The following is a 17,998-nucleotide window of genomic DNA, read 5'->3' on the forward strand; positions in this document are numbered from 1 at the left end:
GAATTGTCAAATTGACGTAAATGTCATAACAAACTGTTTTGCACGTGTTCTGTAATATTCAATAAGTAATTTGTTTTCAAATATAATTTAATGAATTATTTACGTGCTACTTTGTAACTATGTTATAGTATACTGTAATGTGATTTTTTTTGTCAATATTCAAAGCACAATGTTACGTTCTAAAAAAATCGGAGATGATCTCCCTGGATTTGAGAATCCTGTAAACGAAAATGTGTCAGAAAATAAAACATTACCTCAAAAGAAACAGAAAAAAGGATCAGGGGGTTTTCAATCAATGGGACTGAGTTTTCCCATTCTGAAAGGAATTACAAAAAGAGGTTATAAACAACCCACACCAATTCAACGTAAGGTAAAACATTATCATTAAATATTTAGTCTTGGTCCATTACTATCAAAGTTTATGTAAGTAAAAAAAGTTCTTATTCCTTTTCAGACAATTCCTATAGCATTAGAAAATAAAGATGTTGTAGCCATGGCTCGTACAGGTTCAGGTAAAACTGCTTGTTTTGTACTACCCATTCTTGAAAAACTTGTAGCTCCAGTGAATAAACCTGTACATGGAAAAAATTTAAGGGCATTAATTTTATCACCAACAAGAGAGTTAGCTTTACAGGTAATTTTTATTATATTACTAATAATATTTATGTATACTTATTTATTATTATCAATAATTTATTTCCACAAGCTCATCAAATGCAGGGGCATAAACAAGCAACTGTAAATGTGACTGTTCTGAATTCAATTTCCACTCAGGGGAATGAATAATTGAATATTTTCATTTTCTCAATCAATTGATGAGGTAAAAAAAAGGCATTGGTTTCTATGGTTTCTGCCACTTAGGTTCCCAGTTCTCCTTCCTAGCTTGTTATGTGCAGAGTGGAAATTGTATCTAAAATAATGAATAGGATTGACTTAATTGCACTCATGATTGCAGGAAATACTGGTTTTATTTCCATATTGTGATTTTGCTGGTACCATTTTACAAAAGTATCCAAATTGTGGTGAAGATTATCTTTCATAATTTTATTATGTATTATAGTATTTTATTGATAATCATATCTTTATATTTTATACAGACATTAAAATTTGTAAGAGAATTGGGAAAATTCACTGGACTTAGTTCGGCTGCAATTCTGGGTGGTGAATCAATAGAACAACAATTTGGAATAATGTCAGGTTCCAGTCCAGATATAGTGGTTGCAACTCCAGGACGTTTTCTACATATATGCATTGAAATGAACCTCAAGTTGGATAACATAAGTATGCATAATTAAGTAAATATTGAATATACTTAATTTGCATCTATCTATCATTCATAATTATATTAACTTCAACATTAGTAATATGGTGATTTGATAATGTGTTTAAACATTACATATAAATGTTAGAATCTAAACATTTTACATATGCTGTATGAAATAAGACATTACTATTCTCTTGTCAGACATAATCTTGTCAGAAACAAATGTATGTAATATATTGTATTGTTAATATTTATTATTTATATTACAGAAATAATTGTTTTTGATGAAGCTGATAGATTGTTTGAGCTTGGTTTTGGGGAGCAACTTCAGGAAATAGTGGCAAGATTACCATCTAGTAGGCAAACTCTTCTCTTTTCTGCCACTCTTCCTAAAATGTTGGTAGAATTTGCCCGAGCTGGACTTAGTGATCCTGTTTTAATAAGATTAGATGTAGATTGGAAGTTACCATCTACTTTGTGGTTAGGTTGGATTTATGTGAGAGCAGAATTGAAAACTGCAGCTTTATTACTTCTCTTAGAAAGAGTGTTGACCCCTACAACACCACAGGCAGTTGTTTTTGCTGCAACTAAGCACCATGTTGAATATTTGCACTTGGTAAGTATGTGTGTAGCATATATTTAACTGTAAAGGCAATGATTGTGGGTCAGTTCCCACTGGGCAAAGATCTATTTTAAACATTTCCATTTAGGGTAGAGTACCACCACTCAATATAGCCTGTCTTAACACAAGGTTCTCTCTGACTATCTATGTAGGGTCAAGTAGCTTAATGTTAAGATACACTGTCCCCTACTCCTTTTCGAGGCATTGCATCATGAATGGTGAAATTCAATGGTAAACTCATCAATTATGATTCATAATGATAATTAGAATATGAATAATGATATATGTACTTCAATGTTGGTTTTTAGATATTACAACAAGCTGGTATAACATCAACATATGCTTACTCAGGACTGGACGCCTCTGCTCGTAAGATAGCTCTTGGAAAGTTTACAAATAAGAAATGTTCTGTACTTTTAGTCACTGATGTGGCTGCAAGAGGGTTGGATTTGCCATCTTTAGATACTGTTATAAATTATAACTTTCCAGCGAAGCCGAAGTTATTTGTACATAGAGTTGGTGAGTTGTTTTTAGACAACTTTAGATTTATAATTATTAGTTAGTGTTTAAAGTAATTGTGGGGTAGGGACAAACATTGTCCATTGTTTGACGTTAAACAATGGTTGTGGGATCCATCTTGATCAGTGGGAAGGATTATATTTTAATTATTTTCCTTGCTTTGTGTGACAGCACAACTTGGAGTTCCGTCATTCAACGCTCAATGTCTTGAAAAATTTTAACTTTTAAAGATTTATACTTGAATAAATTCGCTTTTGAATTTTAGCTGATTGGCTCGCTTTTTCTATGGAGTGATACAAAGTGTTGACACTGATATCAAGATATTACAAAACGGAACTCTAATATTTATAAGAACTTCATTTATATTACAAATCTAGAGTTTAATATATTTCATTTCTCTAAGGTCGTAGTGCACGTGCTGGGAGGGCAGGTCGAGCTCTATCATTAGTGTCTGCGGAGGATGTTGCACATCTATTGGATTTACACCTCTTCCTTGGTGCACAACTTATTAATCCTAGTGAGGTAAGAATTATTAAGTTAAAGTTACTTTATTTGTGGCACAGTTGGCAAGTAACTGATGAAATAATTGATATTACTTAAATATTTTCCATTTAGTAGGCCAGTTGTAGTGTCACAACCTTATGTTTGTTATTACTTCTCCGACAAAAATGCCTAAATGTGAAAAATACAGTTTCCACTTGATAATAGTTGGTTTCAACTTGCCATTGTGGTGCTTCATCAGGCTTAATGTTTAACTGTAAACGAAATGGTTTTGGGTTCAATCATGGGAGATTCAATTCAGTATTATTACTTGGGCATAACACGTACGGCGTTGAGTTCCTGAATCCTGAAATCTAAGCAGTCTAAGCAAGCATAGAAAAGAGTGGTAGTAAATTCTCTGCCTTATACTTACTACCTACGTAGTTAGTTTTCAAATTATTAATAAAATCTTATATAATATTAGGTAGCAAAATACGGTGATGAATGCCCTACAGGCGTATGGGGTTGTGTTCCTACTTCTGCACTTGAACTGCGCCACCAAGATGTGATGGCATGGGAGAAGAATTATTCGGAAATTGTAAGTTGAGTAAACATGAGATTTTTTTATGTTGATAAAATAATTATTATCATATACCGGTTTTTTAACATTTTAATAGTAGGTACTGTAAGTTAAATTTTATCGTAGATCTCTTTCTCTATAGAGCATTCTTCCTTGCTTCTTAGCAAAAATACCAAAAAATATGTTCCGTTTGAAGATTATCAGCTGTTTTCTAGTTATTTATTTAATTTTTAGAGCCTTTTGTGTCAAGAATTTTTAATAATCAATTATTTCTGTAGGAAGACGCAGTCCGCGTGTGTGGGCGGGGCTGGCAGCAGTACGTGAAGTGGCGCGAGCCCGCCTCCGCCGACGCCAACCGGAAAGCCAAGGCGCTAACTACTCCTACTTCTCCCCATCCGTTTTTGGGGGGAGCTCCTGATGAAGCTGCCGCCCTGGTGGATATGATTAAGAATTATACACCTAAAGGAGTAAGTACTTTTTGTTTTACCGTAATTTTGTGGCTGCTGCATATATATGTATATATGGCAGTGAAGCAAACTGAACCTAGTGTCAAAACACTCCGTTCTCTACAGATCGTCACATTTTCAAGATTATAGAGATATTGAGTGGCGGAACTCAGCACCGGCTTTATTTATGAATGGGGGGGATCTAGAAAATAAAGTAAAGATCTAGAAAATTATTTTTAAGTACCTCACAAAATGTGAGTTATAATCATGCAATTATAACAATAAATAATACGTACAATCTCCTTTGTGTGTTTTCCATACAACGTGACATTGGCGAAGTGAATAGTGCTCAACTGGCACGCTCGAAGCGCCATAAATAAAGAACCGAACCGAACCGAACCAATAAATAATAATGTTATAATTGCATGATTTGCATCCTTCAAAATATGTAAGTATAAGATAAGCCCTAGTAGGTTAGTAAAACTACTATTAGTAGTATTTTTATAGAAATATAATTATATTTCTATTAAATGTTACAAAGTATATGTAATGATAATGTTTGGTAAATTTATTTATAAAAAATATAATATGTCCTTTGTTTTCCAGACAATTCTGGAACTAGGTGGGAAAAACGATTCTCCTATGTATTTGGCAATGAAAGCGAAGCGTCGAGTTCACGGAAAAACTGTACAAAAGAAACGAGATAATTTACAGGTGGGCTGAAATTACCTACATATAGCTTATAATTAATTATATAGCTTATAAATATATAATTTTTAAATAACTGTTTCATTTGATAAAAAATAATAGGCTAAGACTATTGTTTTTTTAAAATTACTTTTACCAAACGAGGCTTTATTTTTAATCTCATTTAGATATCTAATATCATCCAAAACTTTTACATCAAATTCGGCGTAAGCGAATACAACAGAACGGATTTTTTATTTCGAATATTCGGTTGCTTTAACTATAATAACGTTCCATAACGTTCCTGATTATTATGACAAGTTAGCTTTGTAAAGAAAGATTTTAATAAAATATATAGTTCGCAAGCTTTAAAAAATATATTTACAGGGAGAGGAGATCGACGTATTCGAGGACAATGTTAAGGAAAATAACAATCCTCAAAATACATCAAGTTATAAGAAACAAAAGAAAACTGTTCAGCGCGATGAAAATTATATACCACATTTTGCTAGCGACCAACACACTGAAGCTGGGTATGTAGATATTGATTACAATTAGATAAGTTATTTGAATTTATTGTCATTTGTAATCAAATATCATGTCGTAATTTTATGTGCGATGAAAATAATTTTTATTTCACTTCTGGTGTAAATAAATAAATAAATTCATAAATTTGATGATGATTAACGGAACTTAACACTGTGTTTTGTCTTATGAGAGCAAGGATATGACACAAAAAGTATTACTTTTCATAACAATCGAACCCAAAAGCATCGCGTTTACAAACGTCGTTCCCCTGCACCACAATGGGTTTTAATATATATATTTTTTATAAATCTGCAACCAGTCGCAAAGTAGGAGGTGAGAATGTTAAAAGACCATTTTCTGAGATATTGGGATTGACCGAGAGCTGATTGATTGATTTATTATATTTTATACGATTTTTGCCAGAGTTTTAAGATATTAAGTGTTATGTTAAGATATGGATCTTTTCGTTTATAGAAAACTACCGGGTATTTGTTATAGTACCCACAAAGTAGTTTTAAATATAATCTCGAAGTAATCATGACGAACGTGACGTTAAACAAACGAGTAACAATATAACATAAAATGTAAATTTTCAGCATGGCGGTAAACTTCATGTCGCAAGCGTCAATGGCGGAGCTGGAGCTGCGCGGCGACAGCGAGGCGGGGCTGCGCTCGCGTCGCGTCCAGCTGCGCTGGGACCGCAAGCGCAAGCGCATGGTGCACGTTGATCCGGTGGGAGTTTGTTGTTTTAGTTTCACGATCCTGCATATGTGTATTTGTATAGGCAGAGAGAATCAGGGTTAATACAGTTCGTTCCTCACGCACAATTTTTTGGCACATTGAGTGTTGAGCGGTAGTAGAATGCAATAACGAAAATAATTGACAAAGATGTAAGGATGAAGCTTAACTTTAGCGAACTGGTGTTAAATGATTTGATGTTCAAAAAATTTACTTCTTATTTTGAATAAAAATTATTTTAATTTGAATCACATAGATGCGCAAAAATTCAGAAAGCTTGACTACAAAGCAGCTAAGAACCACTATAATGTTTTTGCGGGCTTTAATAACATAAGAGCATTGGTCCACAGGACGGCGGCCGCAAGATGATCCGCACGGAGAGCGGCGGGCGCGTACCCGCGTCCTACCGCAGCGGCCGCTACGACGAGTGGCGCAAGCGCAACGAGCCTGCGCACCAGGACGACCATGATCTAGCCCACGACGCGAGCCCTAATAAACCTCGTGAGAATTGTTTACATAAAATATTATTTTACTCTTCACGTCTCTCTGTATCCCCCATGTAGTACGGTGTAGACAGAGAGTTAAGACACTTTTCCCCGCTTTCGAGATCAAGTCAACAATAGTGTGTTCTAAAATGTAAATGTAATTCTACAGGAATGGTTGGACAGTGTAGTCATTGTTCAATCATTCCTCAGTGGAAGTCAAGCCCACAACTGTCCTTTTTACACTCAAACATTATCTCACTGCGCCATCATAACCTCATTATTATAGAAAAGTCTTAGTTAAATATTTGATTTCAAGCATAAAAACTTCGTAACAAATTGCTATTGAAATGTTATTCCAGCTTCCGAGTTCCGTCCCCGATGGGTAAAGCACAATGAACGAGTTGCGAAGAAGAAGGCAGAGAACAGCTCCAAGGAGTTCCGTGACAAACATCAAATAGTTAAGGAACGTCTACGCAGAGATAAAATTAAGCAAAAACTGAAATATAAAATGAGTAATAAAAAGAAAAGGAAGTAAAACGTTACAACTGTAATATTAATCTATTTAATAAAATTGAATGTATTAATTTTTTTTATTCTATTGCCTTTTTCTTTATATTTGTAAAATATGTACAATACATAGTTTTATAAAATACTTTTTATTTTTAATATTTTTTTTAACTTATAGTTTTTGTTACATCTCCTTCGTTTCAATTATGAAATTTAAAAAAAAATTTACAATTCTAACTTAAATGACGTTTCTGTCCATGATACAATCATTGAAATTAATTATAGGCATGGCTACGACGTTATATGTAACCGGGATAAGTTTTTAAATACGTCACTAATCAAACTGTTACTCTAAATAAAATATTTTCACATTATAATAGCACGTGAGAAATCAAAATATGTGGTATGAGATACTTGCACCAGCAATGATTATAACAGCGGGGCTTGCGTTACCCGGATATGGCTTATGGTGGATACATTACTGGACCCTTGGCAATGTACGATTATAATATTCTTATTATAGAAACGAGTAAAGTTCTACTACATTTATATATTATACACAAACAACAAACATAGACTTTTATATAATATCTCAAATCGATCGGCGGCAAGTGGGTAACGGAGTGTCTTAACACTATGTTCCCCCTGCCTACCCTGCTGTGTGCGAGATACAGCGTGTAACTATTTTTTTTTAATCGACAACTGACACCAAGGTGCCTGGACCAAAGCCCTAAATGTAGTCGGATAAAGTGAAGCTAGTATATTTTTTTAGCATTACAGGCGCTCGTTACACCATAGATGGAACCGTGCTTTGTATCAGAGAGACATGCGATTAACCGGAAATCCTTATGAAGTTGCTGTAAGAATTTATTTATGTTTACTCCAAATAAAAACAGTTATAATTTCATCTCATGTGCGTGAGCTGTGCTCGTGTGGTGAGAGTGACAGGTGATAGGTTACATATAAAAGCAGGCAAGTTTAAAAATAATAGTAATAATAAGTAACTATTTTTATAAAATACGTGTTTCCTTTATCTGGTTAGCAATACATAGCATACAATTTTCTACCTGGCTCTCCTACTCGTGGTTTCGGAGACAAATGCTCATCCACAATTACGAGGCTCCTAAAATCCTAACTGATAGCGAAGGCGCAGTAAATTAAGAGGTCCTATTTGCGATACAAACAAGCTGTATTGACTATAGTTAATAACGTTTTTAATGTAAAGAGTGCAATACTAAATTTAAAATTCATGGTGAGCGCCAACAATTTTTTGATCTAACAAATATATAAAGGTAATAATCATATTTATAAAATGCGCATAGGCATCCCTAGTTTGTCTTGCTGCGCCGTCATTTCAACGCGTAAGCGCGTCACCGATGACGTACAGTAGATTCTAGGAATTTTAAAACTTTCGTTTTGAATTTTATAATTACAATAACGCACTAAAATTTATTGAAGAGGGCCGCGTTGCTGACCTCTAGTCTATAGGATTTTCTTTGTGTACTACCGCTACTTACCTCGAGCTAATAATTTTTCAATATAGAAGAAATCTAAATAAATATTTTTTGCCATTACGGATTTTTAGCTTATATTTGCAATACACAACCTATGCACTAAATTATTATTACTAATGTGTTTACAGGGCTTGGAATGTCTCCCAGACAAATGATGTGGAAACAATAAATATACTTACATAGTGTGTTACTACTGATGTATAACTTAATTATGGGGTAATAAAAGACAAATAAAAATGTTGATATATGTATATTATTTAAAAAAATTAAAGATTAATGTATCCTAATTACAATTATCTGTACATGTTGATAAATAACATGATTCATTAATTTTGAGAATTTCGACATTGGGTATAGTTATAATTTTTAATCAAATTGTTGTATATAACATTATATTTTATTTACACCACTGAAAAGATGCAATATAAATTATTAAAATAAAATTAAAAACTATTTCCATACACTTGTTAATACAATGGAATATTTAATCGATGAAGAATTTCATTAAGTCAATTATTATTGAAATTTAATTAATATGCATCTCTAAATGTTAAAATTAAATTCGCCAGTGACAGTAAAATAACTTTGATTTGGATTATTTAATTACACAATAATGTTTCATTTTTTTTAAACAAAACATTTACACTAAAATTATAAAAGTATTTTTCATTTCTTCAGTGTCCTCTTAGTCGCGCGCCATACAAATTCAAGATAAACATATAAGCTATATATTATTTAGTAACACACGACAGAAGCAATCAACATTTATATTTTTTTTTCATTACAATTCCGATATATCGAACAAATATATATTCAAACTATGGAGTATCTCAGCCACAAATTTATTTCTATTTATTTGATTCATTTAAGAAATGACGTACTATACTTCGCTAGTGTATTAACACCAAACATATCGCTTTCATAGATATATCATTGCCAGAGTGGAAAATTTACTTATAGCAACAATATGTTTTAAATTTTGCATATAGTTATTATATTTAAATACGAATCAGGGATTCAGACATTACCAAGTGTTGCAACATTATGTATTGAATTATTTAGCGAAATATAACTGTAGCTAGATTTGAAAAGTTATCCTCTTTCGCCGCACACAATTATGATTATTATATAGTTTGGTGTTTTAGCGTACCTATCTAATCAACAATAAATTCATTTATTATTAATAATAATATACTTCTACCTATCTAGATCATGCTTTCTCCGTTACATTAACATTTGGCGGTTTTGTCCGACAACAACTTTGGGCAACACTTTCGTAATTTCATATTCAAAACAATCATTATATGTACATGTTAAAACTTAAATTTATTTTAATAACGAACCTAAATCTAACCTCTTTTCATCCGTGAAACAATCAGTCTTCTCATTGCAAAAAATTTCGATTTTATTTATATTTACATTTCCTAGTTTTGTTCACACAGAGGACATTTACATAATATAGCCACCTTCTGGATGATAAACAGCAATACTAAATGGAAGCTATGCGAGTGGAACAATTAAAATTAACATTCTCTTTGTCAATGATTGTAATAGTAGAGTAAGATTAAGAAGACTGCAATTTTATATTGTTTATTTTAATGATACCATATTGTGTATTTTCTGTAGCCGTTAAAGACAGAGCTAATAGTGACTATTTATTCATATTTGCAGAACTGCAGCAATAATAGAATTGTATGAAGTGGAAGTGCAACATGGATTAGTTACTATAATGGACGGGTCAAAATGAGTGTTCCTTTATGAACAATATTGAGCGAGTAACGTTAACTGACGCTATTACCTAAAAGGCCCGACGTATATGCTATTAAATAGCCGTCCGTTGATGTTTTCCAAATTACTTCATTTTTACTAACTACATGGCTAACAACGTACGATATTAAATTGTTATGACGATCAAGATTTTGCATACCATTCTGATTGTACGGTCTCAGGAGGGTATGGCACTAAAATTAAAAGCGTGATGTCGTTAGACAAAAAGCAATAAATACAAAGGACACCTACGACCAAATAATATATAGTTCCATAAAAACCTACCATTTACCTACATGAGGATGAAATAAAATACAGTAGTGTACTGTCAAAAGGGGGTCGTCTATAAATTATGTCACACGAATTTCATGAGTTGTTTAACCCCTTCCCGTCTTTGCCACAGCTTGTATTGCGACGTCATATATTTTGCAAATTTACATCTATAGATTATGAAATAAAAACAGAAGTTTGGTAATTTTCTCCGTTCACACAAAGGAGACGAAAACCTTGTTATTATTCGTAATTGGTAGAACTGTAATAGATCGATATTTATATCGATAAAAGATCTATAACTATTATTTTCATTCCAATTTATTAATTGAGCTGACTTTTGGTATTCTAAAATTGAAAAAGTGACCAATTTTTCAGACCATATCTCAACTCTTTACATTTGGGCTCAAAAAGTATGCAATAGTTTGTCTCCTTTGATGTTTCAGCATTTAGATATCGCCTACAGTATGCCGTTGGTGTAGTACTGGTAGTTGTCGTAGAGGCGCGTGGAAAGCGAGTGCAGCGCGTCGCGCACGAGGCGGTCGACAAGCGCGCGCAGCTGCGGCTCCGTGCGGCCCGCGTGGAAGCGCGCGCGGAACGACGACACCGCGCCGCTGCTACGCAGGCACGCCAGCTGACCGCCTGCAACATAACGACGCACTGTGACTACCGGATTCACCGTATATGCACTATTTTTAATGACACTTTCTACAGTTAAATGTTCGAAACGTCGAGCTAAAAAATCAACCAATCAAATATTTATGAAATTGTGAATCGCAAAACACGCAACATTAAGAGGCCAGCCAGTCTGGAGTAAAACCGGCTGGTTGTCGATTCGATCCTCACTCGAGGAGATGAAATATTTATTTAAATTTATATTTCCATTTCTTCGCTCTGGTGTCGAGGCAGGGCGCGGCATGGAGTTCTGCCACTCAATACGCAATACCTCCAGAATTCGACAGAAAGTGAGGAACGAAGTGTCTTTACACTAGGTTCCCTCTGCTTACTCTGCTGTGTGTGGGATTCAGAGTGAAGCTGATTTACAACATTAAGACATTATACACCGATCGATCGTCGTGGTTAATTCTAGAGGTTTTTCATCATTAATATTAGATTATATTTTTTGTCTCTTTCGAATAACTAACTAAAGAATCCTTCAAACGCCAAATAATAAACTACAGGAAATATAAAAAATAAATAAAAACCAACCCATCCTCATAACGTCCACTATATGTATAATCTGATCGCAGTGCTTGCGCGCGGCGATGAGGCCGCGCAGTATGAGGATCTTGAAGTACGCGAACATGTCTGAACTCTCGCCGTCCATCACTTCCACAAACTCGCCAGTCAACTGAACATATTATAACATACATGATAGACAACAGAAAAAAACATCACTAAAAAAATTAAAATATAAGTATAGGTATGTTGGTCAATATATTTATGTTTTAATTATTATAACTTTGGTTTATAAAAATTTTAACGCAACGGGACTCAAACCTGCGCGTCTCATATTTCTAATCATCATAATGTAATACAATACATAATTCTTATCATATTATACTTCTAAAATATTTTCATATTAATGTTGTGTGGAGCACTAGTAAAAAACAACAGTAAAATAATGTAATAGCATTTACAATTTTTTTTATTGAAATTATTTCTTAATTTTATAAGATAGAAACTTTAAATGCCATTTGCGCTATTTCTACCTACCAAACCGTCTTTATAATCAATACAGCTATTGTTAATATTCTATTCTATTCGAATATTTTCGAGAACTCAAAAACAAAATCATAAACTATTTATTTACACAAAAATATTTTTACAAACCTTAAAAGGGGAACTTTCAAATCCTAAATTTTTAGGTGAAATTGAGAAAATAAATCCAAAGTCAATATGTATGATATGTCCTGCGCTGTCCAATAAAATGTTCCCATTGTGTCTGAAAAGATAGATGATCTTTATTTATTACATTATCTTTATATTAGGCTGTGGTTGCGCAGTAGCACAAATTCTAACCATAATTCTACCCTTGTGGGTTCGATTCCCAATAGGGGAATAAATTATTTTCATCTCCTCGCTCTGGTAACAAAGCAAAACGCGAATTTCAGTTGCTCTTCTTAAAACTCAATGTTTCGAAAATCGGGCGATGCGTGGAAAATAATCTTTAAGCTCTAGATAAAGCAAGAAGCAAAAAAAATATACATTGTATACAAAATTAGATCTTCGCTTTTCTCTGAAGTACCATTAGATTTTTCAAATTAGACCGATTTTATTACTGGTTATATGTAAAATTATGGATATATTCAAGTCTGAGCGTCCATTATGTTAAATATAACCATGATGACCGTATAGGATACAGATCAACTAAGTGACGCATAATACGAACATTTCCGGTAATGTTGTGATAATACAGTGTTAAACACAATTTAACAAAACAAACTCATTCATACTGTATCAAACTGTGATAATTTGTTTGATTTAAAAAAAATCAACAGTATTTTAATTGTATTGACAAAGAACGCAATCAACATTATATTTCTTTTGATATCAGGATATGTGGTATATCCGGATAAATGTGAAATTATTACATGCGTAAATATTAAAAATAAAACATGAGTTAACATACATAACATAACAGCACGTACATTTAGATAGTAATAAAATCACGTATGTAGGATTTAGCATATTTTACAAGAATGAATACCTAAACTATAACAAACAAATGCTCTCTATTCTATTAAGTTTTTTAGGATATTTTTTAAATGATGTAATAATAAAATCAAACTTTATAAAATATTGAACAATACGTGGGTTCGATTTCCATTGGGGGAATAAAAAAAACTAATGTCTAATTCATATTTTAATATAACATTAAGGCTATCGCGGCGAATTGGTACAACATACTCTTGCTATATTTAGCTACTTTTTTCGAATATTGTGTTTGTGTGATACTTCGTTTTATTTTGGTAGAAACAAGCATACCTGTCTTTCAGTTGCAACAAGTAGCTGGTCAGCGCGTAAGCGGCGGCGCTCTCCACGAAGTTCTTCTGCGCGCGCAGGAAGCCCTCGCTGTTGGGCGGCCCGTGCTCCAGTTCGAGCCACGCCCGCAGGGATTTACCCGACTGCTTCTTTATTTGATGCAGCGATACCGAGTTTAATACCTATTTATGTTAAAAAAATATTTATTTTTAGTACCATGGATAGCTATCTCTTTCTCTCTCAACTTGATATACGGTCATTGGTTATATACTAAAATAATAAATTCTCATTTATATAATATATAACTATTATCTAGTTTCATTAACTTATTCCTTCCAAGCTGCTTCAATAAATTTCCTTTAATATAAGCCTAAATAAATTCTATTATTTCATATGTCTAATGATAACACTTATCTAATATAATGAAGCAATGTTTACTTGTTATATTATGTCTAAATCAGATAGACGCTTCTTTTATTTACTTATTAAAAATATAGTAATAAACCTTTTATCTAGTAATTACAAAACAATAAAAACATCTATTCATGTTTTTCTATTCAGTTACAAATAACCTGTTACCCATTAAGTTATTACGTAAGCAAGTAAAACTATTTAACTTATTATCCTTGAACATCTCGTTTATATAATAATTTAATCTATCTTTATGTATATTTAAATAATTTTAAATTATCATTTAAAGTCTCGTCAAAATATGTTTAGTCGCTTGAAACCATATGAGATTAGGAATAAATCTAAATTTAATTAATAACATTTTTTTATTATTTTAATTAAAATACTTGTAAATTAATTTAAAATTTAAAGTGCACACTTCAAATATACTTAAATTTTTAAATATTTTCTTAATATAGAAATGTGTTATCAAAGAAGGACGACCTTGTCCATTATATTATCATGACATCATTAATTTCATTATACAATCTTTAAATATATATCTAAATTGTATTTAATCAATATAAAAAGATATCTATTTAGCGGATATAAGTAGTTATTGGTGATTAAAGTAAAAATAATAAGAAAGTCTATTGAGGATATATGACAAGTAAAGGTGTTTAAATATTGGCTAATACGTCACATTTCTCGTAATATTTGCGCATGTGATATGAGTACAATATACTCATTATTTAAATTGTGTCTAAAAGTTGCAATATTTAATGAATATTATAAAATCAAGAAGTCTGAGTCAACAAGATTATAAGCGTAATTAAATGATGTCCTACTCGAGTTCGGTAAATAATCTTAATATTTTTTTTACGAAGCATGTAATATACTGATAAGATAAGCAACAAAGCAACTTAAGGTTACTTCGTCTACTTGTCTTCTAATTAAATATTTGGAATATACAAATTTTATAATAATTATACAAAGCAAATCAATTGGGATATTATTTGTGTATAGTATCAATTAGGACGCTGCGCCAAGACAACATCTGATTTATCATCAGCATTCAGTACACAACGTCTGACTGTAAACACTATGGTCGCGGGTTCAACTCCCTTTCAGAGAATAAATAATTTTAATTCCCCCGCTACAATATAAGTATAAACCGCACTTACTGGCTGTATGAGTCCGCTCTCCCTATCCAGACACAGTATCTCGTAGGGGCGCAGACGCAGCGGCACGCGCTCGGTGCGCCACACGGCGCGCAGGCGGCGCAGGAGCTGCGCGGCGAGCATCTCCTGGCGGAGGTCGTCGCCCACCTTCACGATGCACCCCAGCAGGCGCCAGCCCGCCAGCGCGCCGTACGGCGACGACGACCGCATGCGAGCCAGCTTGCTCTCCCACGACTCCTACAAACAAGAAAAAAAAATTAAGTTATTCATTTAGATTTGTAAATAACTACGTAAGAAGGTGACAACATTATCTTTGATTGTAAGGAATTTATCAGTTTTCTTCTAACTAATTATTTATTTGCATTATTGATTACATAAACTAATATTAAGATAAAAATTATCATTATATCGAGAGGAAGGACGTCACTAAAGGGAAAAAATAATTTCATACTAGATTTCCTCCTCTCAAACGTAATTTTTTAAATAGCTATATGACTTAATACATACAATATTTGTCCTTAGTCGTACGTACATAAGTAACACACTTGTAAACATTAAATGCAATGCCATACCTAAAATCGCGATTAATATGACCTCAGTTACTCCTACACCAGTCTCTTTAGTATAGTATTCAATGTCACATGCACCGTTATTTTATTTTTTGTGTGACCATATATAAAGACACCTAAGCTCAGACAAGTAAACGTTAAAAAAGTATTCAGAAAGAAAATGGACATAGGTGTTCTCTTACAACAGACAATGCCTAACCACACAAAGGTCAAAGAGAACCTAATATTTAATGTGATTAAAAAAAATAATTTAATCCGTTAAGAAAATATCAAACAGTATCTGCTTTATCTACATTTTAAGCCTTTTTTTTACTTTAATAATACATATAAAAATACCATAAAATCCAATAACAGCACTACCTAAAATTACTAAAATATCGGTTGTTCTCATTCCCCAGTAAATACGTAGTAGACCAATACAATCCACCTAATCTAATATAGACATATTACATGTATGCATTAAATAGACCCATCGCATGTCGGCCCGCCCTTCCCTTACAAATGATGCGTGACTAACACTTGGTGGACTGTGGTTTCCCCTGAAGTCCGAGTATCGATTTGTGATACTATACCTACAAATATTAATTGATATCTCAAACTTTACATGTATAAACATATCGTACATTGTTAAAATTACAATTATAATAATAGATACTTTAAAATCGATAGGTGCGATTTTTTAAATTGTGTCAAAATTATAATCTGTCTAATACTGTCTTTTAATTGATTGCCCGCAAAATGTATTAGCATTTGATAAATTATATCTTGTTTATTATTTATATACTAAAATTAGAAAGTCCTTTGATAAATTGTCAATTATACTTCAAAAATTTAAGTATTTACTGTTATCATTAGAATATGTAGTGTCAACTGAATGAAACTACCTAAACATTGTAGTAAGAAGAGAAAAAAAGGAAACTTAAAATCTAATAACATTATCATCTTGAAAATGTAGTTTCGAATAGGAAAAGCTGCTGAGAAAATTATCTATGTCTAGTTTTTTTTTAGTTTGTATCGTGTTTCTATTGTTTATAACGAGGTTATCATCCTTCGTGAGAACCAGTTGTCACGGTCGAGTTTTTATTTAAAAAAGTTATAAAGTAGCTAAAAATTCTTTATGGAGTATTGTTTCTTCTTTATATATCTAACTTAACGCCGTGTTTACCCCTACCACAAAATAGTAAATATTTTTTTATTTCCACTGTGTAGGTACCGACTCATCACCATCGCATTTACATTCACACACTGTTCTACAATGGTTGCTACTACTGGTACTTTAATCATAATTAAGAAATTAATTAAGAAGAAACTTAAGTACAAGTAACACAAGTTTCATATTGCAATTCGTCTCGGTCTATTTACAAGGTTGTTATCCATTTATAATAACTATACGATACGAGTACAATAAGTCTGCAGTTTTAATTACGTGTAATACGTCGCCAGTCACTGAGTAAATGAATGATAGGATTAGTTTAAGATGAGTAATGTTGATAACTATAATTAAGCTGCTCTATTTTTAAGGACAAATAATACATCGAGGAATCTCTATATAATGGGGACGTTTAGGTACAAAAATTTGTATAATCAGTTTTCTAGAACTGACCCGCTCATTCAATTCAAATATAAGGCTATCTAAGATTTTTGTATCTAAGATTAATGTATTTTTAAAAGTACATATCAATAAGACACATATTTACAACAAGTTAACAAGCCAAGCATACCCCAATATTACACTTGTAAATATTAGGTATTCCACAATATTATTTTATATAAACTGCATATATTAGGGGAATATAAAGTAAAACTGAAAAAAAAACACAAGTTAAAACAAACAAAAACCTTGAGCGCAAGCGCAGAGGGATCGGCGGGGTCGTGCTTGAAGGCGTTGGGAGGCGGCGCGGCCGTCGCGTCGGCCAGCCGGCGCCGGACCTCGCCCGCGCCCACCGCCACCGACTCGCGGGAGCCGCACGATGACGTCGACTGCGCCGACGCCACCGACAACGCGGATAGCGCCGACACCTGTGTCAACAATAGTAGCTCAAATGATTAACAGTTCCTGAGGTAAAGGCGTTCAACCAAATAAACTCTTCAGCTGCAGCTTTATAATTTTTGGTATAGATATGTTAGCTAGTTAACAATGAAATGCTTATTTAAAAAAAAGGTCATATTTACGAGATCATTCATGACAAAAATACTATAACTCAATTAAGTAAAAATTATAATGACATATTTTTTAAGATTATGTTTAGGTATCCTAAAATTTTAATTAGGTACTATAAGTAAAAACAATACAATTAATGCAAAGCAACGTTTTATCAATTTAATATTTATAATTTGCATTTTAATCGAGTTTCTCTTACTTTCATTTTCTTCTTAATATAGCGGAGTATACCGTGGTTAAATTAGTTCACCGTATCACATAATGTAAAAGTCATTGACTTCCGTCACAGTAACTAATAGCGATGT

At 32.9% G+C, this 17,998-nt stretch overlaps 2 protein-coding genes and 1 long non-coding RNA gene across 4 annotated transcripts in view; 2 read left to right on the plus strand and 1 right to left on the minus strand.

Annotated features, from left to right (window-relative positions):
- On the plus strand, positions 1–6,933 carry LOC146538143 (ATP-dependent RNA helicase DDX54). Its single transcript, XM_085186577.1, has 13 exons — positions 1–370; positions 455–634; positions 1,098–1,281; positions 1,534–1,880; positions 2,195–2,405; positions 2,809–2,927; positions 3,370–3,483; positions 3,744–3,932; positions 4,518–4,625; positions 4,986–5,131; positions 5,723–5,858; positions 6,215–6,365; positions 6,709–6,933. The coding sequence occupies exons 1-13, from the start codon at positions 170–172 to the stop codon at positions 6,882–6,884; spliced, it is 2,262 nt and encodes a 753-aa protein (XP_085042703.1). The 5' UTR covers positions 1–169; the 3' UTR covers positions 6,885–6,933.
- LOC146538144 (uncharacterized) lies at positions 6,928–12,361 on the plus strand. The gene is made up of 3 exons (XR_014878051.1): positions 6,928–7,353; positions 7,629–7,715; positions 8,499–12,361. It is a non-coding gene; the product is annotated as an uncharacterized LOC146538144 (long non-coding RNA).
- Positions 8,604–17,998, minus strand: part of fwd (phosphatidylinositol 4-kinase beta fwd) — a 23,240-nt gene continuing 13,845 nt past the window's right edge. For both annotated transcript variants that reach the window (XM_085186574.1, XM_085186575.1), the window contains exons 5-10: positions 17,372–17,551; positions 14,967–15,200; positions 13,396–13,574; positions 12,241–12,352; positions 11,617–11,758; positions 8,604–11,049 (exon numbers count right to left, since the gene is read on the minus strand). In XM_085186574.1, coding sequence (XP_085042700.1) covers positions 10,868–11,049; positions 11,617–11,758; positions 12,241–12,352; positions 13,396–13,574; positions 14,967–15,200; positions 17,372–17,551 — 1,029 coding nt within the window. In that variant the 3' untranslated portion in view covers positions 8,604–10,867. The remainder of the gene's footprint in view (positions 11,050–11,616; positions 11,759–12,240; positions 12,353–13,395; positions 13,575–14,966; positions 15,201–17,371; positions 17,552–17,998) is intronic.

The sequence above is a fragment of the Heliconius melpomene genome, chromosome 6, assembly GCF_056956725.1.
Source record: "Heliconius melpomene rosina isolate 202511_hmr_F chromosome 6, ASM5695672v1, whole genome shotgun sequence".
In the NCBI taxonomy this organism is placed as follows: domain Eukaryota; kingdom Metazoa; phylum Arthropoda; class Insecta; order Lepidoptera; family Nymphalidae; genus Heliconius; species Heliconius melpomene.